We start from the raw sequence: 27,114 nt of genomic DNA on the forward strand, positions 1-27,114 counted from the left end.
AATTACCATTGCATGTAAATGCAAAAAGGTTGCTGTCTGTGTAAAACATTGTATTAGGCCTATAGTTAAAAAGACAACTAGGCTACACAGTAGAATAGATAAATAACAATAACCCAATTACAATTCCACTGAAATTACTTGGAAAGTCACATTTAAAAAGTGATTTATGAAAATGCATCAAAATTGTGGATATAGGCTATTTTGGAAAATAACTCTTTAAAAGACTGAAATGAAGTTGCCTACTTAAAACGAGTTGCAAGAGCTGACACTTTAGTAGCCCACAGTGACGACTGATAGGATAGCTTACATAGCCTTCATATACTAATGCAGGTTAAAAGTAGGCCATAGATTTAGACACCATTGGAACACGGAATACAATCTCAAACAACGCCAAACGATGATGCAGCAACAGGTAGGATATCTAGCATTGTAGGATATTTTATGTAGGATACACATATTAGCCTACAGGATGAGCTAGTATGTTCTTCGAAGTATTTCCAGGTGTGTGATTGTCCTAATAGGAATGTACAATACGCTGTTAACAAAGGTTTTTAATTTGTGAATGATGCCGAAAGTTTTAAATGATTGCCTGGCTGGCAAGTCCTATAGCTGAAACGACTAGCGTGCTAACAAACAAACGTGAAATGATAGCAATGCAGTTTGTACTAGAAACGACTGTAAGAAGGCTTGAACCTAAATCGTGCAACTAGTTGCTTGTAACTTGCTAGTAACTTGCTTGTCGTTAGCTAAATACAGTGTTTACGTTGACGTTAGGTTAGATTGTCTTTAGCTGTTGATAACGTTACCGAGAGCAAACCGGTTACTGTAACGATAAACAAATCAAGTAGCCTAGTAGGCTAAGGAGTAGCAGGAGACTAGACGATAACGTCCTGGTTTAACCTACAGCAGTGGCATGGTAGAATGTTTTCATAGCTGTTACAGCCTGGTGCAGCGGTGACATTTGGATCAAAGATCCTTGATTACTGACAGCTGAGCACTGACGTAACAGTTAATCTTTACCGCCAAAGGGTCTCAATGTAAACTCTATGGGAATTTTAAACTCTTTTATCGTAAATATCTCAAAAAGTATGAAGTTCACAAATGTCAAAAATACAATCGTCAAATCTCCGTTACAAGATCTTTGTAGGAGTGCTTGAATGACGTCAAACGGTTAAGTGGTTTTAGCGTTATAAATCGTTGATTTTGGTCGGAGGAAGAATAATTATCCCGATAATAATAAAAAGAACAGGGATAACAGTACATTGCATTTACATGCAATGTAACTAAACAAAATGTCAGCGCTTACAACTCTTGTTTGAACTTGGCAACTTAATTTCAGTCCTTTAGTGTCATCTATTGTCTTTTTAACTAATACAATGCTTACACAGCAACCTCTTTGCATTTACATGCAATGGTAATTCCTTCCATGGAATTACATTTTCTAGTTAGTAATTTGTTGTTCATGCATAATTTATCATCAGTAAAGCATGTGTTCACAATGTTATGAATGGATTGTTCATAGTAAGTAAATTAATGTTTGTCAAGGTAACACTTTAGAATAACGGGTGCTTATAAAGCATTTAGTAACACTTAGTAAATAATGAACTAATCATGAACAAAACATGTACAAATATTTGTAAATGAGTAAGAAATGCTATATTAATTTTATATATGTATGTTATTCCTCATTTGAAAAACATTAGTCAATGGCTATGTAATGATGAAATAGATAAGAAGTAAACATTTATAAACAGTCATGTCTTTCAGCAAAAAAACAAAAAACAACTTCAGTCACTTCAAATGAACTGGGCATTATTTGTAGACTTTGCAAAATGTTCAAAATATTATTTGTACATAGTTTGTATACTATTGTTATGTAGTTCATAGCTATGTTGTTATTGCATTAGGATTATCGTGTAAATCATTAAGTGTGATTGAAATAAAAGCCATTGAAACATTGGTATTAAATAACATTGGCTGAATATCTATATCCATTGTATCCAGGAGTATTAGACAATATATTAATTATGAACAAAACATGTATGTGGTTTTTATAAATTATTAGGACATGCCCTGACAATGTGCAGGCTCACTATATGTACTAATGTGTAACTCACTCACTATAAACTATTATAAACAATTACTTCCTGTTTAGACGTCATTTACAAAACTTTTTCCACCCCTTAATCTAAAGTTAAAGCATGTTCATTGAAACATTACTTCACTGTGTGTCACTCAGCCACATATTTTACAAATGATCTGTTAATGTTTACAAAATATTTACGAAGCTTTTTGAACCCGTTAATCTAAAGTGAAAACATATTCTCATATACAAAAACTTAACTTAATATGTGTAACTCACTACTACCCTTTACAAATGATCTGTTAATGTTTACAAATTATTTACGAAGCTTTTTGAACCCGTTAATCTAAAGTGAAAACATTCTCATACACAAAAACTTAACTTAATATGTGTAACTCACTACTACTTTTTACAAATGATCTTTTAATGTTTACAAATTATTTACAAAGCTTTTTTGAACATGAAAACATATTCTCATATAAAAAAAACTTAACTCAAAGGAGAATTCCGGTGTGAAATTGACCTTAACTGTACCGAAACATGTTGCGGAGTACTTACATGTGTTGAAGAGGCACCTTCGCTCACCCCCTAGGATTCCGAACTCCGCCGTTTTCAGCCGAGCTTGCAGTAGGCTTGAATCTATTAGATTGGGCATAACGTACCCTATGCAGCTAAATCGCTATTTTTAAACCATTAAAACGGTTCCAAGTAACTCCACACTGTATTGGTAGACTTCTGAGGGTCCTGACATTTAAAACGAGATACTGAGAACTTTGGAAATGCACAGGAAGTTTAATCTGTTAATGTTTACAAATTATTAACGAAGCTTTTTAAACCCATTCATCTAAAGTGAAAACATATTCTCATAAACAAAAACTTGACTTAACATGTGTAACTCACTACTACCTTTTACAAGTGATGTTAATGTTTACACATTATTTACAAAGCTTTTTGAACCCATTAATCTAAAGTGAAAACATATAACTTAATTTAGCCTAATATGTGTAACTCACTACTACCTTTTACAAATGATCTGTTAATGTTTACAAATTATTTACAAAGCTTTTTGCATGCGCTAATTTGAAGTGAAAACACATCCTCATACAAAAGCTTTCTTCAATATGTCTAAATAACTATTACCTTTTAGCCTACATATGACCTGTTAATGCTTACAAATCCACGCCCTGTAGGCTACACACTGTACCAGAAACAATTAGTCCTTCAACAGTTATGAATCTTGTAGGTATCAATCAGATATTGTACACATTGTTGTACTGTACACTAATATTGTGATCTTATTCACAAAAAAACAAAAATCAAGTTGTAATGGATGGACAGACGTCTTCAGCTAGGCTCGTGGAGGTTCGGAGAGGAGGATAAGTGGCCGTGCAGGCTCTCTAACGCAACGTCATTGACGAGCTGCATGTCACCCTTGTGTAGACCCCTTCAAATAAAGTTTTACCTTATGTGTTTTTAACTGGGCGGATGTTATGTGCTTCTCTTCCCAGCAAACAATCAATAAACAGAGTAAAGTGGCAATGTATACAGTAGGTTAACTTCACTTCAGTATATATTACAGTCAATTACTTGTATACTACTCTCTACCTATTGTATCAATGTGCTGCTTAGTGCTATATCAAATGTATACGCATGACAGGAAAGTAGTTCTCTTGAAATAAACGAAAGAAGATCCCATCTCCTTTAACATAACAGTGGAGTTAGTGTAGTGGTTAAGGAGTAGGGCTAGCATGCAGTAATCTGAGAAGTTGTGGGTTTGATTCCCAGCTTCCACTGATATGTGTTTGATTTAATTTACATGTGTACTTAGCTCTGGATAAATTTGTCAGCTAAATGAATGAATGTAAGTCTTTACAACTCATTTGCAAATGTGTAGCATGGCATAAAAAGTCCTCACTTTAGATGAGCTCCCAGAATATCATTAACTAACCACTTGTAACTCCTGAGTTAATCATGAATTAAAGTATTCAGAAGTGGTTTATAAAACATGTATTAACATCCTAACTAATCATTACTGCATATGTATGTAACAACTGTTAAATAATGGAAATAGTACGGTAACACTTTATAATAACTACACACAATTCATCATTTATTAAGCATTTGTTACCTATTAGTTAATGGTTTGTTCATCATTAGTAATTTATTGTTCATACATAATTTATCATCAGCAAAGCATTTGTTCACAAAGTTATGAATGGTTTGTTCATAGTAAATAAAACAAATGTTTGTAAATACATCGTTTATACCTTATAAATAATGAAACAACCATTTATAAATGAAATCATCTCCCAATTAGTTACAAACTATCAGTAAATGCTTTGATCATCATTTGTTACGTATTACTCCTATGTAAATTCTCATACTGTAATTCATGATTAACTCAGGAGTTATAAGTGGTTAGTTAATGATTTTTGTGAGCTCATCTAAAGTGAGGACTGTATATGCCTTGCTACATATTTACAAATGAGTTATAAAGGTTACAGTTGCATTTAATCATTTAGCAGACACGTCGACGAACAATTATTGTTAATGGTTTTTAATAACAAACTATCTGAAATAAACGAATGAATCACAATGTTTACCATTAACGAAAAATAATTTCGCCAGCCAATAATTCTCTGAGCCAAATTTAGCCGCTATCTGACAAACTTTGGCTAAGTCAGTTAGATTTTTTGCATCTAAAAATAATTATATCATAGAGACACATGCGAAAAATAAACGATAGCCTAGAAATTTACATGAGATTTTCCCACTGGATACACTACATCAGTATTGTGCTCATTGCTATGATACACAGGAGTCACAGTGAGTTGACGACCAATTAAAATGACATGGGGGAAAGAAGCAAACAAGATAGCCTATTTTGATCTCGCCTTACATACTTTCCTAATTCCTACATAGGGCTACTCAGACTTTTGTTAAATCTTCAGGGCCCGGTTGCACAAACACCAAAACCCAAGATTGATGATATGAACCAAATATTCTGGAACAGACGGATTTACAGCATTGAACGCGATAGGCTATTACTGCGACTTCCCCCGTTTCCTTTCCAGAGATTGCTGCGCTGTTCACAACGCATGCAGTCTACATTGAACTGATTGAAGTGAAACGTGCAGAACGTTGTCCAAAACCATACAATAACATTGTGTGTTGAGATCTACCTACAATATAGACATCTGTAGAGACATGAAGTGGCAACTAAAGCCATTATCAGTCATGAAAACTTTGGCGGCTGCAGCAAGCAGCATTTAGGTTTTGGCTGAGCCAGCTAGCCAGTCAACAACTTCATCAGCCAGCCGTTATTCTCAAAGCAAATGGCTTCGGGGTCTATACATAACACACTTTCAATTGCAAACATAGCCTATTTGAAACCGATCATTCCCCCTGCCCCATACACTCGTCTAGGCTACTTAGGCTACAGACATCACCACGGCATTGAGGACAATTAACTGCCTCCCCACCCCCACACCTCTCTCTGTCCCCTGCATATCTGTAGGCTGCTGTTTACTTTAGGCAACTCGTGGAAGAATGCGCAATCATGTTTCATCGCATATGCGCGTTTCAGAATGTTCGAATTTGAATGTGTGTAGTGGTGTGAATAGAAAAGAATAGAATAGAGTATAGCCTACTTTATTGACGCCAAAAGAACTTCAGCCATGAACAGGTCGGAGATCGAACCAGCAACCCTTGGATTATGAAACTGTAGCTCTATCCAGTGAGCTACAGCTCTGCATCACTGATTTGTTAAAATGTGTGTGTCAATGCTGAATCTCGAATTCACATAGAAGTTAGCTTAAATTGTAGAAACAATAGGCCTATAGCTTTTCTTCAGCAGACATCGCAAACATAGCCCACACATTCGCAAAACGGAGAATATCTTTCATCATTTTTAATTAGGCTACTTCTCGTGCCTATGCCTGCTCAGCATAGCTCTCTCTATCTCCCTCCCTCCGAGGTAGCTATACCTATAAGATGCTTCTCCCTAAATTAATGAAAACTGGTGTTGGGTCGACATTTTTCATCCTTCCCCTCCCGTCGGGTCAGGCTCCTATCACAGAACGCATGCCTCCGTTTTAAAATAGCCTATAAATAACATTTCTAAGTAGGATACAAAATGTAAAAACGAAATATAAAAAATGAAATAGCCTACTATGAAAAAGTTGAAAGTCAAGTTTGCTTAAGGTTTGTTCAAGAACTCTTCCAGAGTTTTTACCTCAAACAACAGAAATCAACAAAAATAAATGAACAGATAACTCAAACGTGCTGTATGTCATAATGAAACAACCATGGAGGTATTATAAGAACTGGAGAGAGGGACTAAGTCCCGCCCCCATTCATTTCAATGGCCCATGCTAGGCTAGCTACTTCAGCCAAAAAAGTTTGAAATTGGCCGCAGCCATCTTTGAGAAAATGGCGTTCCATGGGTGTTCATTTCCGTCACCAACTAGAATGAGCCAATTAGGTTCCACGTTACAATGAGACAACATAAGGTATGTCGTTGATGAGGATTGGAGAGTGAGAGAAGGTGTTCATGAACGCGCTCCTATCGTTACAGGCGTAAATGTATTATTTGAGTTGGGATGGTGGAGAAGTTTGCCCCTTAATTGTCTCGAAATCCTATAATGTGATATTCATATGTCATGATATAATAAACATGGCGAGTCAATATTGAGCAAGAATTCACTTATACACATAAATATGATCCCCACAGAAAATGCTTTGAACTGACTGTAGCCTACCCCCCCAGCAAAATCACGTTGAAAAGTCGTTGAAAAGACGTCTTGTCAAGTCGTCGAAACAACGGCCCAGTTTGGTTTAAAAGTGAAAGGTTAGATGACGTCTTTTCATGGTCGTTGAAAAGACGTCTATGGAAAGACGCCTTTTCAACGTTTAAATTTGGTTGAAACCACGTCTTGTTTAGGTGCTGCCATGGACCTATTTTCAACCAGAATTTTGCTGTTATATATTAATTTATAAGCCTATAGTATCCTATTATAGGCTTTTAAATAATGTGCATTAAGCACTTACTAACTTTACCATTACCCATACTATTGCTGTTAAAATAAGCCTATATTATCCTATTATAGGCTTTTAAAATGTGCATTAAGCATTTTCATTTACCAATTTAACCATCTAGATGATAAATACATAATCTAATAGGCCTACATTACAATAGCAAGCTAGGCGTAAACAAACAGTCAAACAAACGTTATCCATTTCATTGTAATTTTATTTAATTCTTGAAGTCTCCGCCACCGGACCGTCCAGGTGCATCATGTTTAAGATGATCTGCCTCAGCTCTCCCGATGTCACGGTCAGCCTTGTTGCTCCATTTTTCACCGCAGCTGAAATGACAGGAAACATTTTCATTAACAGTGTTTCCCATACATTGAGTAATCTGTGGCGGGCCGCCACGAAATAATGTTCTATGTTGTACGATTGAAATTATTTTTAAATCATGTTATCAATTGAATCACTTTCATTGAGCTGCGCGCACGCAGCTTTTTCTTTGCCCGAATGAAACCACTGCCTCTGCATGTGCATTTAACAAAACATTAACGATTGTTGAAGGATTGTTGTTGCCACATACGGCGAGCTAAACTGCTATTAATTCTGCTTAACATGCGGCGCAAATGTGTTCAAAACGGCGGCATTCAAGTGAACTTTTGCTAACGTCTCACAACGTAGCCCACATTAGGGAGACTAAACTAAGTTATGCATTCGAGCCGTATCTCTAAGCGTTAGAATAGTGTAACGAAGAGACTCTTGTGTGGTCTCAACCGCTGACCGGCCCGCTGGCCGGTGAAGTACCCGATCCAACGCTGCCTCCATAGCAGCTTACGAGGAAAACCCCCTGACTGGGAAGCGACAATCAGTCCTCACTCCTACATCCCCGGCCTTAGCTAGCGTCTCCTAACCCTCTCTGGCTTCACCGCGGGCAGCCCTGAACACGCAGGTGTTATCAATTACAATGTACAATTCCAATTCACATTGATTTCCCCCACAGATCCGCCCCCACACAAGAGTCTCTTCGTTGACACTATTCTAACGCTTGGAGATACAGCTCGAATGCATAACTTAGTTTAGTCTCCCTAATGTAGGCTACGTTGTGAGACGTTAGCAGAGTTAACTTGAATGCAGCAGTACGGTATACATTTTAGGACCGTACAGCAGCCGTTTTGAACACATTTGCGCAGCATGTTAAGCAGAATTAATAGCAGTTTAGCTCGCGCGAGTCTCCTCGTTACGTTTGGATGTCGAATTTAGCATGCTAACAGGTACTTTTCTCTTCCGCTGTCGTGAATGAACAGCTGACAGCGCGGCCGCATTTAGAAGGCGTCACGACGTGATTATTTCTGAGATTCTGATATGTTTTCAAAACTGGAATGTATTGTGCATACGTCATGGTTGAAAACTTATCAGAATCTCAGAAATAATCACGTCTGCAGTCGTCTTAAAACGGCTACATCAAGTCAAACCAGACCGACATAAAAAAAAACACACCTCCAAAGTGTAGTTTTAGGTTGTTTTGGATAGAAGCGTCTGCTGATTGACTAAATTACCAAATGCGGGGGGGAAAGGAAAATGTATAGCACACTAGCATAGGGAAATATAAATGTATTTCACTCACAGCATTAAGGGCCCTGTTGGTTGTGGTTAGCGGAGGGAGGTCCCAGGAAGAGGCCACGTTCTGTACCCTTCCCATTTCTTCAGCTGATAGGTTTGATTCCACCTCCAGCTTGAAGATGGAGAGCATGAAAGAGATACATAATGGTTAGACAGTGTGTTAAAAGTTTATAGAATCATAATAGTGGGTCCACCAGTTGACTCCTCAGTTTTTCTAAAATCATTATAAAATCAAAGACCCACAGTCTTTTGGGGGCAACACACAAACAACAACAAAACAAAATAAAAACACAACATAACATCAAACATTAGTATTTTCTATGTAAACATACAAGCCTGATTGTTTCTCTAATGTCCAGGGGCCTCATTTATAAAACTTTGCGCAGGATGTACGCCAGAAGATGGCGTGCGCTCAAAACTCAGAAAGTGCGTGCGCACAGAAATATTCTGATTTATAAAACCGTGCGCACGCACGTTCCACGCCAATTTCCCTTTATAAATCAAGCTCTACTCGACATTTGCGGCACCTGTGCGTACCTCAAGACACACCCATAATTGCTTATAAATATTCAGCGAAACGCCCTTAATGAATATTGATGTCTGTGGACAACATGCCAAAAACAGCGGGAAAGACAAAAAACGCAACTTCATGGCTTTTTGTGGGTTCATAAATGGCGTGAGCAGCCACCGTTTCAGCGGATATCCACTGTCACCTACAACATAACTTGAATGAGTAAAGGGTGAATGTTTAGAAATGGTCGAAAAATTGCAACAAATTCTTTTAGGATTTACACACAGGATTTAAACACGATTCGCCCGCACCTACAGTAGAAGCCACCATCGCGCAGAGCTCCAGCATTCAGTCTGCGCCCAACGCTGCTACAGTATGTCTCAATATGAATCAGGCCAACATTTGTGAGCAACATGTCCGTGTCACATTTATAACTTGGACATTGAGGGAATGAAAATGCTTCCTGTTAACAAAGGCACATTTATTTTCACTCGGTGGTCTTATAGCAATATGATTGCAGTCAATAGCACGGATCACATTTGGGAAATTAGACTGCGTTTTTATTTGCCTGTTCACCATTTAAGGAAAGTTGATGTAGTTTGGTGATGAAGCAGTTACACCTCCTAACACGTCTGGCAAAATTCGGCTGAAGGTTGGCTATTCCAGTCCGGTCAGCCAGTTCTCGATTCAGCCAGTGGCAAGAAAGCCGATGCAAGTCAGCACTTACTGTATATAGCCTACCATTTGCAAGCTAACAAGCAACATGTTTGAGCCTTGATTATTGACAAATAACAAAACATGCATGAAAGCCATAAGTGGATAATTAACAAAACATACATAGGCATAGCCTATCAGCATGTCTTTCTCGCATCAAATAGGATGGAATTTTTGACGGGCGCACGAAACAACAATCAACCACGTTTTAGATTTTAAACAGGATTAGGTTAAGGCAGTTATGTGATGTGCGTCATTGCGCGATGTTATGCTTGTGTTAAACTTCAATTATTGAACCAATTTCGGGTCGTTGTACCTGTTCCCTCCTGAGGTCGCAGTTTCTGCTTTTCCCTTTTTTGTGCGTACGCATGGGTCAGAGCTTGCGTGGAGGTGCGCACATTTTCCCGTCAAGTTCACGTTTTATAAATACCAAAGCTTGCGTAGAACGAGGCGTACGCATTCTTTTGTGCGTACGCATCGTTTATAAATGAGGCCCCAGGTCTGCACAGTCCTCCAGGTTTACTGTAGCCGTGTCTGGGCTCCCACGAAGCAGTATGGACAACCACATCACAGAGTCCAGACAAGCAGGGTCCTCCATGAAGGAAAGAGTGCCCCACAATTATCCCAGCCACAATGAACATATCACTGAGAAAGGGAGAAGCTGAGGGGACCAAATGACCAGGCTCTCCTTCAAAGTGGTGTAACAATGGTGTTTGCTGTTTCAAAAAAAAAAGACAAAAAAGCAAAGTTAGAATAAAACAACTTTGCTTGCTACAACACTTAGAAATAATAAAATTCAGTACATAGTGAACCGTACACTGTTCAGATTCTTCAAAGTCATCCAGCAGTTACTTTAGCTTAGAATAATGGCTTCAAACACATTTTGAGACAGAACTTGAAATAATAGATGAAAATGGTTTTACGTAAAGGTTTTTTTTTTTACCCTGAGTAGCATTCACCATCTGACAGTACTAGCAGTTGCAGTTCTGGAAGTTGATGGTAGATCTTCCAGGGACACACTTAAGAGTTGATGTGCTGAGAAGACAAATGAGCAAAGGCTTTAGAAAAAGCAACAGTTACACAGAAAAATGACAGGAATCCCAGACCTCAAAAGCAGCGTCTAGTAAAAACACGCTGGAAGTGTCACTTCTTACATAACCAATTTCCAAAAATAATCATTAAACACAAACCCATCAGAACTTATTGACACAGTCTATAACACAGGAGGAAGAGGGAGACACACACACAGACCAGGAAACCAGGGGACACAAGGGACCACAGGGGATAGTCCAACAAGGGGGTACATAGCTTCGGCGCTACAATACAATCACATAAACACACAACTAGTTTCCCCTACCTTTCACTTTAAAATACCAACATATTGCACAACCTGGGCATCTGAGCCTCGACAATGTTGACCACTCTGTTACTACTCTGTGCCAAATGACAGTCAATAAATAGATAGATATTACTATCATTATTATTCATAATAATAATAATAACAACAACAACAATAACACTATTAACATGCTGCACAACTGGTCAACAGGTTCTCCACGTCTGGTAATGATGACTGCTTGCTATGAACCATAAACAATAAATGGAGAGTGGGCCTAATAGCGATTCTGGTATTTAAAATAGTCCTGTGTGGATAACAGCGCGCTGCTTGTCTACTCTAGTCTAGTGTATCTAGCAGGACGGTGGAGAGATATCCATGGTTACAAAGGACTCTTCGGGACGGGTAGATCTAGCCGCGAAAAAAATTCAAATTTTCGCGCTACCTTTGTGAACGTTCTAAGCAGGTCCACGAAATCATGCGTGTTGCAATCAGGTTCCTAACTTCCTACGTTACCACAAACGGCCCTAAATTGTGTTGAATAGATCAGACAGAAAATACTTTCCTTTCATAGAGATAACGGGACCTAACAGCAATTACAAACGGGTTTCAAGTCCGACTACATTATCAGCGGTAGAGTGAATTAACACAGAAGAATTTCTCCACTCAAGTAAAACTAGCCCAGGACAGGTTAAGTTAGCATGGTAACATATAGATCCTCGATTACTCCGCTGTCCGCATAATCATCTCTGATAGCACTGTTGATGGTGTTCAGAGCATTCGTCTCGTTTTGGCAAAACTGACTCTCGATCAAAATGTTACATTTCTACTTCCTAAATCATAGGCATAAACTCACTTACCTCAGTAGCAGGTTCCATCTTCACGCTGTTCTTCAACGGCTTCAACTGACTGTGTGTTTCAAACAAAGTTCGAAATGGGCTCGGCTACGGCTTCCCGCCTCCGTTCCTCTTGTACATGCGCAGAGTTCACTCCTGTCTCCTTTACGTGAACATTTATGTGATTTTTTTTTTTTATCAGAATTTTAATTACTCATTATTTCAATGACTGATTTTTTTCCATCTGAATTTTTCCTCTGATTTTTTTTTCAGAGGGGAGAAGGCTAAAAACAGAGTTGTCCGTCCATATCAACTGTTGCCATGAGTAAACAAACAAAAGTCACACACGCAGTTAACGGCAGCCAAGATGGCGGCGCCGGGCGCCCGTAGAGTTCGCGGCGGATTTGGGCAATCCCCAGGGGGGAAAGATGGTCGACAGGAACGATAATGTAGTCCTAGGTAGACTATAACTGATAATTTACATCAGGATTTAATTAGTTGATATGTGGTCTGAAAAAGGACGTGCTAAAGACGTCTTTCCTTAGACCAAAATGGGCCGGCCAAAACAAGACCATTATTCTACGTCTAATTTTGGTTGAAATCAGGGCCATGACGGACCGACGGGATTTAGCCCAAATATCAACGTTGAAATGACGTCGTGTGCTGGGGGGGTAGGATGTTATGTGCGCAATAGGCTGTCTACCCAACGAAAATGACTCTTAATAAGTAGACATGGGATGTAAGAAACGTGTGGATACCTGATATGCTATTTGTGCTGCACCCAGTGTGAATTTGCAGCTTAAACCTACATTTGTGGACAGACGAAATGAAGCCAACGCATATTATAGGCTTACCGATAGAAGCGCGCATCCATGTGTTGTGTTTCGAGCAGCATGCATTTTAAGGCTGGCTTTACACGACAACGCTCCCGGGTGAAACCGACAAAATATTTTATCAGATGTGCCTTTCGTTTAGACGGCGACAGCGTTTTTGGGGCTTAAAAACGCAAAAAAATGAACCCACCCTCCAGAGTGGAAATCTTAAAAACGCTCTACCGTCGCGTTCCCGTCTAAAGGGTTGACAACGCAAAAGTGTGCTCTGAGCTGCTCACGCTGGCTATCCTCGCATACGCGTTGACGTCATATACATGTGTAGTACAGCCAAAAAATAACAAACATGTCAATTATTTCCGTCAGTCAGACATTCAAGTGGCCTTAGCTGCTTTGATAGCTATTCAGGAGTCCTTTCAGCAAATAAGCAGAGTAATTAGGCTACTGATATATCAGAACAGAGAAGGCGAATTAAATACTTGTGATCCAACGTCGTTTGCAACAATAGCTCGACCTCCTCGTCTGTCCAGACAAAGTTGTCTGTCTTGCCTCGGTTCTTAGCCATGCTTTGGTTTTTGACGGTGGGCTATTTTCTTTTAAGTCTTATGGCTATTTCGCGCTACTACGGAGAAAAGTAGAAGGAAGTTTCAACGCATGCGCGCGCTCTTGGTGTTGTTGTTTGGCAGTGCTCCACAGTATCACCTAGCCACCTGGCATGCATACTACATCAAATTTCACACACTTTTGCGTCACCGTGTGCATGCAGATTTCCACCCTAAGACGCTCGTCTAAACGCGAAATAAAAAGAGGGAACGCAACGCCACTTTTGCGGATTGTGTTCAGATCGTTGTCGTGTAAAGCTAGCCTAAGTCTGCTGTCACTGTCGGAAACTTTTGCCGTTATCTACTGTAGGCTGTGACCCCCAACGCTGCGTTGTTATGAACTAGGCTACAGGTCTGCAGCTGAGCGTTTTAAAATAGTTTTCATAGCCTAGCCTACACGACAGCGAGTAGGCTAATAATTGGGTTTAGTTAGAGAATTTCTTCGCATTTCCTAAAATGTCTTATCATACCTTGCCAACTCATACATAGTCTAATGCAAATAATAGTAACCTATTAGAACAACATTTGCTTTTTTCTTTTATTCACAAAGCCTGGTATAATGATAATCCACAGGCATCAAGTATCGGTAACTTAATCCTAGTCGTCAGTCATTTTATTTATGTCTTCTAGAATGCGTTATCAACATGGACGCGCGATGACGCTCGTGTTCAACACCAAACTCGTGCATGAGCTGAGACAGCTCGTGCATGAGCTGTCTCGTGCATGCGCTGGTGCCGGATATGTTGCAACCATGGAACGCCATTTTTTCAAAGATGTCGGCGGCCAAATGACATGCTAACTGGCTGAAGCTAACCCTCCAAATCCTGACCCCCTGGAAACAACCACAGACTATCAACAACACGGTCTGACACGAATGACGCATGGCTTAGAGCAAACTGAATTTATGACCAAACGATTTGATTCGTGTACGAAGCGCCATCTAGCTATCATTATGTGTAAGTAACAGCCTCCCATTCTAAGAACTCAGCGGTCTTTTGACTGCCTCGCCGCGCTTTAAGTAGTTCACACCAGCACGGCGCTTCTAGTAGGTCGTCAAAGTGGTCAAATGACCGGGCCGCGGCACTTCTAGGTATAAGTGGGTCAGAACGGCACGGCGCTTCTAGTGTTAAGAAAACATGCACAGCGTAACTCCCAGTTGAGTGGCACAATAAGAGTGAAAAGTTGAAAAGAGAGTAAGCAAGGCCGTAGCCATGATGTCAACATTGGGGGGGACCAAATTGTGGCGGGGTCTGACAAAATGTCAACACATTTCATTAAAGAGACCCTATGCAACTTTTTCATAGTCATAAAATCGCTTAGAAATCGTTGTTTTGCTTGACTGACCAGTTTTATCGAAAACAGTCACATTTCCACCCGCCCCTGGTGTCCCTATCCGCTATTACAACCTTGCAACTTTCTGATAAACAATCGTTTGCTGTTTACATCTGGAAGTCAGAGACGCGTAAGGAACAAGAAGAACCAAGCTTGCAATTTATATATTTATATATAGCCTATATATGTAGAAATATACACGCTAAAGCTGTCGGGGAAGCTCTGCAGAGAAATATGCAAGCATAAAACGAGCGAAAACGAAACCGAAACCAGAGATGAAATCGCCAATCCTGCATTGTTCCTCTTTAACCATTATTTTCCATAATTTTTTCAAATGATCAAATATTTCAGAATTGTTTTTCTCCTCACACACCTCCAGGTCAGCATGCTCATGCTCTCTATCAGGGAGGCCCATAGTCTACTGTAGACCATATAGACTATATAGGCTATATAAACACGGTAGTTGTTTAATAAAATAGAATGGGTTTCCCTGTGACATTTGTAGTGGTGTTGTAGACTGATACAACTCACATTCAATACAATAATAGTTAATCTAATTACAGAATCATAGATGTTCTGTAGGCTATCTATAAATCTATCTATCTATCTATCTTGCATCAGTCAGGAGCCATAGCCAATTAAAAATACATGATACGAATATTGGTGTCAAAATTGTTTAGAAATTGATAATAGGTCAAGAATTTTGATATTTTTGATAAGTTTGATTTGGGAGTGAAATAGACTTAAAAAGCCTACATTTATCTTTAATGTCAAGTCAAATTGATGCCTGTCACTTTAAGAACGTGAGAATAATTTGACATCAGTCACATTTTCGGCTAGTCTAGAATAATGCCTAGGAATATGAAAGCAATGCTTATGTTCTAATTCTATGTAGTTTATCTAAATGTAACAAAAAAAAAAAAAAAAAAAGTGGAAGAACACAATATTCAAGCATTAGTTCATTAGTTTGATTGTGCCACAGCCTGAAGATGCAGAACAAGTAGAAATGTATTGCAATTTAAAAACTGGATTACTCAGGAATGGCTTGGGAGTTATTCCACCGCGATGGGCCAGGTGTGGAGATGGAATGTAATATGATTTCCTTTTGTGTATTCACGTTGATTTTCTCGCGAACCGTTTATTACAACAACTAGTGTAGCCTAATACCATCAGAAAGCTTGTGATTAGCCTAAACTTTTTGAGCAATCCACCAGATAATAATTGGTGCGCAATTTGATTCTTTCGCGAGTTACAGATAGTAGAGTTGTAGGCTACATTTACATTGATACCAACAGAAAGCTCGTGCTCTGTCAAGTGACATGCATATCAGTGTGACTAGAACTTCGTGAGCAATCCGATAGAGAAGAATGGGCGAGCATTTTGCATTTTGCGTCTCAGATAATTTCTCTGCGCTGAAAACATTGTACAGTAGAGACAGATACTATACCTGTAGTTGATCTAAAGAGCCAGTGGTGAGTTGCAGCGGTGTGAATTAGAAGTTGCACGTAGTTGCAAGCAGTCGCAAGCCGTCGCAGAGCATTAAACATGTTGAGTCGCAGTTGCAAGGTTTTAGAACGTCGCGGCTCGTCTCGTCGGGACGCTTTGGTCTGAACCCTACTTAAACAATATGCTGTGGTCTAGTCTATAGTCACCAACTGTCAACTGAAAGTAAACAGATTGATGAAAAAGAAGAATGGATTTGGCGTGACATCTCTTCGGTGCGCTCTTGCGTGTGTGTGAGGGCGTGAGATTGATGTTGAAAGCGTGGGTCACGCCAGGTAGGCTACTAATGAAGGTGCTACTATTAAGCTATTTTGTGCATTTGATTGCATTTGCCAGTGACAATTCAGATCGCGGTCGTTACCGTTGGTTTCCTATAGCGTTTTTTATTTATTTATTTTTCTATGTCCGAATATTGGGGGGGACATTTTGGTTGTATCTGAATATTAGGGGGGACACGTCCCCCTCAATGTCTATGGTGACTACGGTCTTGGCTGGAAGTGATGATCCATGTGTAGGCCTAACACATCTCAAACTCAACCTAGGCGTTTAAGGAGTTGTCTTATTCATGCCCTTTATGCCCTTATGTCATATCATTCTGGCCAACTTGACTTGTACTCACTGTGTAGGCTTAGCCTATAGCCTAAACTAAATAGTCTCATGGGATGTAAAGCTTTAGGTTGGGTGTGCGCCTAGCATGAGGTAAGAAAAAAAAGGAGTAGCTAATAGACCTGCATGTTGAGCTGGCCATTGTTTGCCAGATCCTGAGCTGAAAACAGAGTGGGTAGATGATGTTAGCAGGTGGCCAGAGATTCTTTAGCACGATGTATACGGCTATCTGGTTGACAAGCCCAGACATATACGTGCTAAAAAGTTGTATAAGTTGGCAGTTTCCTTGACGTTTCAGTCAATTCACACAAACACAAACACTCAATTCAATGGGATGGAAATTCAACATGCGCACACCTTTTCTGTGACGTGAACTGTGAGGGTGTCTATACGCATCCCTTTTGTGCCTGTGCTGAACACTCCATTTTTCTTATTTTTTTATTTTGAAGTACATTCTTTTGGGCGTTTTATGCCTTTATTGACAGTGACAGTGGAGATAGACAGGAAGTGACAGGAAGGAAGGTCAATTGTAGACAGGAAGGTCAATTGTCTTGTCACATCTGGACTACTGCCCTGTTGTTTGGTCAAGTGCTGCTGGCAAAAATATTAGAAAACTTCAGGTTGCGCAGAATAGAGCAGCCAGACTTGCTTTGCATTGCTCATTCCGTACAAATGTCTTTGAGATGCACAAAAAGTTATCATGGCTAACTGTTGAAACAAAATCTAGGTACCATCTTTTGAGATTTATGCATAACTCAGTTTGGAAGAAAACACCTCAGTTCTTTTCCAACTGGCTGATACTAGCAGGTGATAGCCATAGGTATAGAACTAGACAAGTGACAAATGGGTTTTTGGGTGTCCCAGCACCATGCACAAACTGTATGATAAGAACTGTACTCTACAGGGGCTCTATCATGTGGAATAGGCTCCCGTTGGACATTAAAAACATTGAGAACTGTGTTAGATACAAGAAGTCACTTAAGCAACATTTCCTTAAGTTAGAGTCAGGCATATAAGCTCTTGTGTGAATGCTTGATCTTGTCCAGTTGCGATTATGGTGTTGGCTAGACTGTTTGTGTTTTTAATAATAATGGAATGTAAATGCAATGTAACATTTTAATATTTGTAATGTTGAAATGATTATGATTTTACTACAGGACCCCAGGGAGACTAGCGACCCCTTTGTGGGGAAGCTAATGGGGATCCTAATAAAGAACTAGATGCACCGCATAGCGGTACACAATATGACCGCCGCTCAGTTCTGCACATTCTCTCCAAAACGAATTACGCTCGTCAACTTTCCTGTATGGCTGGGATTATACTTGCTGTTAGACCAACCGTAAGCATATGCGCCCGTGTGCGACCTGCTGTGTCCGGTGTACAGACTCGCTGCAGCATTACGCACCCTACTGGAGGTCTTCACTAGGGGGAGAATAGTAACATCAGATGTGGATGTGGCCATGTGCCATTGTTTACTCTCATGATTGCCCCCAGCTTCGATGTCGATAATGCATCTTGCAGTCACCTTTTTTTGTAGTGATCGCCCCCTACTTTCTTATCAGTATTGCATCTCGCGGACGCGTCATGTTCGCTTGCGACGACGTGCACGACCGACGCACCAAACGACCGCAAAATACGCGAGGCAGTCATGATACGAACACGAACGCGTTGTCTGCAGCAAGTCTAAACCTGCCTTATCTCCGATTTGTGCAATATACTGTATGTATATCTCCTACTCTTGCAGCTCATGTGTATATGAGTGTGTGCATGTGTGAGTTTGCTTGTATAAAGATGTGTGTGTGTCTGTCTGTGTGTGTGAATGTGCATGTGTGCGCATGTGTGTGTGTGTGTGTGTGTGTGGAATCCGTGGAAGTGTGTTTATCTGTGCGTGTGAATCTGTTGATGTGTGTGTGTGCGAACTTAGTTACTGTTTAAACTGAGCCCCCTGCCGGCTCAACATAAAAATGCCAATCGGTTTTGCCAATAGCCTACTCACTATATTGGAATTTAACAGTTACGCCATTTTAACAGTAACGTCAGAACGTATAGAAGACATCACAACCTGCAAAAAGTAATTTCAGGGAGGTATCTAAAAAATACTTTAACCTACTGAGATACTGAAATACAGATGAATAGCCTATGTTTGTTCAATAATGTCTAGTCAGTATACCAAATAAGAGAGGCCTATAGATAGAAACTGTGGTAATAAAATATGAAGATTTTGGTAGTTTGGGCTTTTCGTGTATCCTTCTACTGTAGCCATTTAGCCATCTACTATAGGCCTGAATTATATGCCAATGAAATTACACTTGTTAAACTCACCTCAATAAATATTTTGCAATCATTTAATGCTAAAGTTACTGTTACAAACCAGCGGCAGAGTTGGCGGTCCAACGGCGGTAACCACCAGTGGCCCGCTGGAGTTTTGCTCATCAGTTCTCTGGCTGTCCAGCGGCGGCTCAGAAGCGGCTCCAGATAAAGGGCCACCCTTTTGCCGCTTACTACCCACCAGCTTCTAATTGGCCTTATTTATGGCCATAATAATGAAAATGATGCACTAAAATAGCAATAATACATTATAACACTTTCCATTTGCCCTCAATCAGAACAATTTACAATTATTTACAGGACTTACCAAAGTTACCAAATTTACTAAGGTGAAGACAGTGCCTGCTGATGAGAAACCTATAAATGTATTCTGTAATTTAATAATCCAATATAAAAACATTTATCCTCAGCAACTATCACACAGACTCACCACACATAGTATTAGGTTCAATACATTTTGTTTATTTATTTATTTTACTTGCTTTTGTTTATTTATTTTACATGCTCATTTACATGCTTTATTTATTGTACATGCTTAAACAATTTATTAAAATTATTTTTAATAATGATATATGTTACACACTCTTCAGATGTAAGGAAAGTAAAGATGCAAAGAAGTTGTGACAGACATTCATGGCTTGTTTCTCCCTTGATATTGGTGCCAGATTAATGAAAATGCAGTTCTACCTTGCTGGGGTGTTACTGGCAGCGTTGTGAGCGAATTTGACAGAGGTGTAGGTCTGATTGGTAAACTCTGTTGAACAGATTAGATAGATAGATAGATAGATAGATAGATAGATACTTTATTGATCCCCAAGGGGAAATTCAAGGTCCCAGCAGCTTAAGACACCACACACAACATACAGTACAATGTAAACAATGTAAACAGGAAAATTAAAAAGCAAATCAACAATCAACATGACTAAAGGAGCAGTAGAATACTATAGATAAGGTATGCATGAATGTACTGAGGATTGGTACTGTGATCCAGTCTGAGGTGAGATTAGAAATGAAAAGGCGTATTTAGTGAGATGATTACTGCAATGGCAGGGTTCATACAAAAAAAATTGAGCTGAATTTACTACCTTTTCATTACCATCAACATGTTTTCTACTACAAAAGCAAAAGGTGAAGAGTAATGTAATGCAATACCTTTCCGAAACACAATAACACATTTAAGAACAACGGGGATTTAACAATGGACAAAGCTACTGGCATTTGAACAGGGGTGTGTAGGCTGTCAATAGGCACTGTATTTACCGGCATGGCTGGAGTTGATGAAGCTTGCTGGGTGGTGGTGCTGGCAAAGGTGTAGTGGTCTGACTGGCAAACTCTGTTGAACAGATTGGATATGAAAAGACGTGTTTAGTGAGATGATTACTGCAATGGTATGACACCTGGCACGCTAACTAGCGCCTAAAGTACAAACACTTCTAAAGGATATTTCCACTTAATTTTCAGACAAACCAAGCAAGGGACCACATGTACAGACTCTATAAATACTAGCCATGATGTCAGTTTTTTATTCAAATAACTTGAAAGAGATCGTCAGGTATAAATGCACCATGCTAGTGGCCAGTTCATTCATTCACATGCTGTTACATGCTAACTGGCGCCTAGAGTACAAACACTACTAAAGGATATTTCCACTTAATTTTCAGACAAACCAAGCTAGGGACCACATGTACAGACTCTATAAATACTAACCATGAGGTCCGTTTTTTATTTAAATTACTTGAAAGAGATCGTCAGGTATAAATGCACCATGCCAGTTCATTAATTCAGATGCTGTTACATGCTAACTAGCGCCTAAAGTAAACACTTCTAAAGGATATTTCCACTTAATTTTCGGGCAAACCAAGCTAGGGACCACATGTACAGACTCTATAAATACATTTTGGAAACAGGTGTTGGCTAGAATTACGCTTTACATACAGTTTTTAAAATGAAAATAGTAGAGATATAGAGAAGAGATGTTTTACTTACCTAGTCCTAAGCCTGCTACTGGTGGTTTGAGTACTGACATTGTAGGCTATTCGCATCTGCTTGGATGAGTTTGCTTCAACTTGATTATGTTTCTAAACGTAAAGACATTTAACAACTTCTTTATCAGTCAGACGGTTACACAGTTACGTGCAAGAACAACAAGTCACGTAAGAGATGAAATCGTTTAGCTTACTGCAACATGAGAAATCAAGTAGTGTGAAACTAGCGACAGTAAAGAAAATTCCAATATGGCCGCCATTCGGAACTGAGAAATCACAACTCCATCTTCTTCGTTTGTCTTCTTCTCTCTGGTCTGATCTATCATTCACTGAGCAGCGCCAGCGCCACACACCAGTGGCAGCAGGCTGCAGTGTTTGAACGTGGTTGCATTAGTTCTGCTTTTGACGTTCTCATATAAAATCGTAATAAATACATAATTGTTTTATTTGGTAAGCACAGGGTAGCCACGGGGGTGCCAGTGACACAGCTACATGGGGCCATGGGGCCATTCTAGGCTTCAGTGTAGAGCAGCCACGTTGAGGGACCATTCACTAAATGCACACATAAATACATTTATTATAGCCCCCCATGGATGAAAGTCCACAAAACTTGGCATACTCCCAGAGGGTGTCAGGTTAATCATACACATGAAATTTGGTGCAGTTCATAGCATCTCATCTGAAGATAGGGGCAATTAAAGCAATATTACATTACATTTTCAATTTTTACCATGGGGGTGCAATTCACAAATGACTGGTTATAAGCTAAGTTGATCCGAGCTCTTGAGACCAACATACCATAAAACATTTGTCATCCTCGGTGCCACGGTTCAGGTAGTTATGTAGGAAAAACTGCAATTTTTGGGCTTCGGGCGGGGCCAGCGCGGGGGGGGAGTGACCCCAGGGGACGAAACGAAATTTTTCCGTAAAAGTCTACTGGGGCTACATGCCCACCAAGTTTCATGTGCCCCGGTGTTACGGTGTCCCGGGAATCGTTGACCAAAAATTCAGAACCGATGACGGAAAAAAAAAAAAAAAAACTTTGACAACAACTATATGACCGCTTCGCTAGCTATGCTAGCGGCGGTCATAATAAGAATAAGAATAAGTGAATGGGAGAGAGAGCGGGGGTGGGATCCAGAAAGAACAATGGGGCGGGAATCGAACCCGGGCCGAATATTCCATTTTTGGTGTTGGATGACCTCCTTACACTAAAAACCCTCATTTCTTGAGTATATTACATACCATCAATGGGATTAGTTGTATAACACCTGATGTAAAATACAAATGGTAATGTTGATATACAGTACTGTAGTAATGAACCGTTTTTGAAAATCCTTAAAAAAATAATTTCTTTCACATTAAAATGTATTTACAAGATAAAGAAACATATAGTGTATGTTCAGCAAGTTGTGGGCTATTTAACAACAACAAAAAAAACAAGCAACAAACATGCTTATGCTCAAGAAAAAGCATCCACAATTACATGAACACCTTTAATGTGTTCCTTTAATATTCTCAACAAATGAACAATTAGGACTAACACCCACAGATGCTCTCTTGTTAGTAATAGAAATAACACTCTATGGCTAGTTGAATAAACTAGGCGTTCCCAGTCAATCTACAACCCATAAAATGTTAAACTCTGACTTACCATATAAGCAGACGTTACATTTGGAACTGTACTGCCACAATACAAGCTTCAAATACAACGCTACTACTACTTATTAAGTCAAGTTACTTTTCGAGCATGCGGCTCGAAACGTAACTTGACTTAATAAAGTAAACTAAGTGAGAGCAAGTGTGTGAACCTTTTACTCTTTTTTTGGATCTTAACTTTTTGGCTCCTGCTCCTTTATTTGGATGTGCGCACTGTTTGCAACTAAATAAATGAAAATAACTGACATCAAAAGCAAACGAGAATATCCCAAGCAGTTCAGAGTAATGCAGCTAGCTTATATGACTTTAGCTAGCTGCATTGCTTAAAGTACATAATGATGCACTACTAGCATATGACTGTGAAATAGCGTGACTTTAGGACTACAAACTAGGATAATCGGTAACACTTTACTTGACGGGTTCATTCATAACACATTCATAACAGCTGTCATGAACTTCACATGAAGCATTCATGACTGATTCATGAAATGTGACTCAACATTCATACCAACACTTTCATGAATGTGGAGGACAAAACAACGAAAACTTGTCAAAATAAAAGTCCAACAATCTAGTAATCCATATACAGGGCCTCTCCAGCGTTTGTAAACATCTCATGAATATTTTATGAAGTCTACTTCAAATGTCACTTTACTATAAGTTGTGAAGTATTCATCATACTGTGAAGTGAACTAGGCTAGGCCTACTGACCATTTGTGGACCTCTGAATGGTTGGACATTCCTGTTTTATATATATTTATGGACAATTTTGCATTCTTCAGAGGCTACTATCATGAAATAAACAGACAAACTAAATTCTCCTGGACACTGGACCCATTGATTAAGATGTGACATGATCAGGTTGGCTAAAACAAAAAAGACAGCAATGCTCCTTTGCGTTTGTTGGACTTTTATTTTGACAAGTTTTTGACGTTTTGTCTTCCACATTCATGAAAGGGTTGGTATGAATGTTGACTCATGCTTCATGAAACAGTCATGAATGCTTCATGTGCAGTTCATGACAGCTGTTATGAATGTGTTATGAACGAACCCGTCAAGTAAAGTGTTACCGGGTAATCCATATAGAACCAATGTAAACATAGCATTCTTTATTATAATGCATTTTGAATTATAACTTATTGTATTCATTTTCTATTATTTTCCATTGACAGGGTGATTCGGGTGGCCCTTTGACATGTGACAAGGAGGGAACACACTACCTTTATGGTTTGGTGAGCTGGGGAGATAGTTGTGGGAAAGCAAACAAGCCTGGTGTTTACACAAATGTAATCATGTTCCTTGATTGGATTGCCTCAAAAATTGGTGGCATGATTTGAATATTTGCCTAAGAAAGATGTGTCTTTACCATTTACTTTTAGACATCATTCAACTACAATGATGTATTTGTAAAGAAATAGAAATGCAAATGTTAATCTTCATTATTCATAAAATAGTAATAAAGTATTCAAAAACAAAAACGAATTCTGTGCATTTCTGTATAAAACATGGACTCTCTGCATCTAGGTTTTTTTCTAGGTGACATTTATGTATCCAGGAATGGCTATGTGACAGTTTTTGCAGGATAGTAGGGGTGGAACTAATGCAGTGCCCGTAGAAACAATGTTTTCCAAGAAACCTGTTGCCCAATTATGTTGATGCAGGTAGATCATGTTAGATGATGTAGGATCAGGCCTGTGCAGTTAGCTTTTTACTCACTTTGCAAAGTAAAAAAGTGAAGGGGAAAGGCGTTTGAGTTGCATATAATGGCAATATTAGACACATTACATACCCGTGCGTTTTTGCTGTTGTTGGGAAATTATAAATCTAACCACATGACCATGGCCATGCCAGTGCTATGAACTCGGAAGTGATGTTTGAAGGAATGTTATGCCCATAGCCGATGTCCAGATAAGAGTCAAGAGCGGCTGTTTTAAATGCAAATTTTAACAGAATGCTACCGACGTGAGTGTGTCGGCATATTGTTACAAGATCAGCAACCCTTCTTTATATTTGTTCATTGTTACTAAAATATCTATTACCCATAAGTTAATGTTTTTTTCATTCTTAATATTAGTAATATATAACTATCAGTATGGGTCTCACACTGGAAATGAATAATCACAAGGTTCACAAAGGTTTTGATAAAACAAAACAGGCAAAGCTGAAAGATGTAGCAAATTTACGCGAAAACTACACTAAAGGCTCAGGTTCAGACAAAAATAGACAACTAAAATTAACAACTGAAAAAACATTAACTTGTGGCAAATAGATATTTTAGTAACAATTAACAAATATTAACAGAGGGTTAGTTAATGACAGTTTGCTATTTATTAAGGACCCTTATTATGGAGTGTTACCTAAAAGCCTGCTTACCAACATGGCTGTATGTGTGTCGGACTTAGCATGTTTACCCAAGATAAACAATCTTGAAACGGCCCGTTGTTTAAGTGAGGCATCATAATTTCATCATAATTAATGAATGGCAACATGTGACTTTGTCAGTGAAATGGGCTTTTTTTCTATGCTGGAGTAAGGGAAGAGAAGGGGAGTGGCTAGCTAGAGTGGCTAGAGCGGTAGAATTGTACTTTGCTTAATTTAACGATGTCTTTGTTATTTTTTGTCTGAAAACAACCAAACTTTGCTCTGCATTCACGCATTCCATTAGCAAGACGTGTCAAATTTTAGGTCAGTCGGATGAGTGGTTCTAGAGTTATGCGTGGAACACACAGACAGACAGACAGAGTGACACACAGACAGACGTTCCTTGTGTAGCATGGCGGGGGTAAAGTTGGTATTTTTGGTGTCGACTACGCCACCTGGAGGAGTTATGCTCCCCCAGGAATTAAGTAAAGAAAGATTGGCTCCAATACAGCCAGGAAACACTTTAGATTGAAAGGCACACAGGTTCGTTGCAATTATGAGACAGAGACAGAATTCTATAAATCAATAAATACTTGTTTTTATTGTTTTCCAAGAGCACATAATTGTCAGAAAGGCAATGGCTTTAGAATAGAGCAGATGGTCAGTTTATTCTGCACAAGAGAAAATACACAGTATGGATGATGACCAACACGAATCACATAACAGAACCAGAAAGTTAACCGGAGTGGGGCTTACCCAGGGGAGGCAGGCTATCTGGCATGGGGGGTCAGCAAGACCACACGTGGAACTCTGGACACGCGCACAACCACCAGGGTGAACGCTACGCTGGAAAACACAGTGAAACACACATGCAACATGGGACACCCGCCACCAGGTGACAGCCTCCCTGCGGAAAGACCCCAACTTCTGTAACCAAAAGAAAACAATGAAACAAAGACAATATCAAACCAATGGTTCAAGACACAGATTTAACAGACGCTCTCACCGTCTGACTAATTGGGCAATGACAGAGAAAAAGTGAGGATAGTAGTTAGATTAGACATACCACACACAATCTGTAATAAATACAAAACTCAGAGGCGCCACCAAAAGCGCCTTACCCAAACTCACAGCAAGCTTCGTGACGAATACAGCATGCCCATGCAAACAGAAAGGACTTGCCACTGGTAAGATATCATACAAAGAAAAGAAACAAATAACAAACAAAACAAAATGCTGCACCAATGACCCGTAGACGCATTGACAGTGTCCACAGCAGACAGAGACAAACGAATAAACCAATACAAAAACACAGGTTCACAGGCCCACATGCACACACAGACAATGAATTACCGTGAGATGCCTATGTCAGCACACACGCTATGGCACCACGTCGCGGACGGGCAGCAGGCGAACTCAAACATAAAAGTCAGAGAGACAAAACAGCAGCACAAGTATTAGCTGGTGATAGAAATCAGTGCCAATTGAAGCAGCCAGCGCACAACCTGCCGAGAGTGTGAAGTCGATAAGAATGTTAATACTACTAGTACAAAACTATAATCCAATACATGATTATCAAAGTAGCTACATACCGCAACAGCTGATTAACTGGGTTTCCCCTTGATAATGGGCACGTACGGAGCTGGATGACCACCCAACCTGTCTAATGTGGATAGTGCAGAGGTAAACATAATAGCCTACAATTGCCATGGGAGCTAGATAATAGGGCGGCTACGTACCAGCAAATGACAAAACCCCCACACTCCTTAACTCACAAACC

At 39.5% G+C, this 27,114-nt stretch overlaps 1 protein-coding gene and 2 long non-coding RNA genes across 4 annotated transcripts in view; 1 reads left to right on the top strand and 2 right to left on the bottom strand.

The window, feature by feature from the left end:
- The window catches only part of LOC134064353 (hyaluronan-binding protein 2-like), a 100,473-nt gene extending 76,022 nt beyond the window's left edge, over positions 1-24,451 (top strand). For both annotated transcript variants that reach the window (XM_062520272.1, XM_062520273.1), the window contains one exon: positions 24,146-24,451. In XM_062520272.1, the coding sequence (XP_062376256.1) occupies positions 24,146-24,310 (165 nt within the window). In that variant the 3' untranslated portion in view covers positions 24,311-24,451. The remainder of the gene's footprint in view (positions 1-24,145) is intronic.
- Positions 7,314-9,096, bottom strand: LOC134063999 (uncharacterized). The gene is made up of 3 exons (XR_009936230.1): positions 9,064-9,096; positions 8,736-8,843; positions 7,314-7,449 (listed from the first exon to the last, which is right to left on the bottom strand). It is a non-coding gene; the product is annotated as an uncharacterized LOC134063999 (long non-coding RNA).
- On the bottom strand, positions 10,458-12,791 carry LOC134064286 (uncharacterized). The gene is made up of 3 exons (XR_009936271.1): positions 12,153-12,791; positions 10,900-10,991; positions 10,458-10,672 (listed from the first exon to the last, which is right to left on the bottom strand). It is a non-coding gene; the product is annotated as an uncharacterized LOC134064286 (long non-coding RNA).
- Positions 24,452-27,114: the final 2,663 nt, after the last annotated feature.

This window comes from Sardina pilchardus, chromosome 18 (genome assembly GCF_963854185.1).
Source record: "Sardina pilchardus chromosome 18, fSarPil1.1, whole genome shotgun sequence".
NCBI classification, from domain to species: Eukaryota; Metazoa; Chordata; class Actinopteri; order Clupeiformes; family Clupeidae; genus Sardina; species Sardina pilchardus.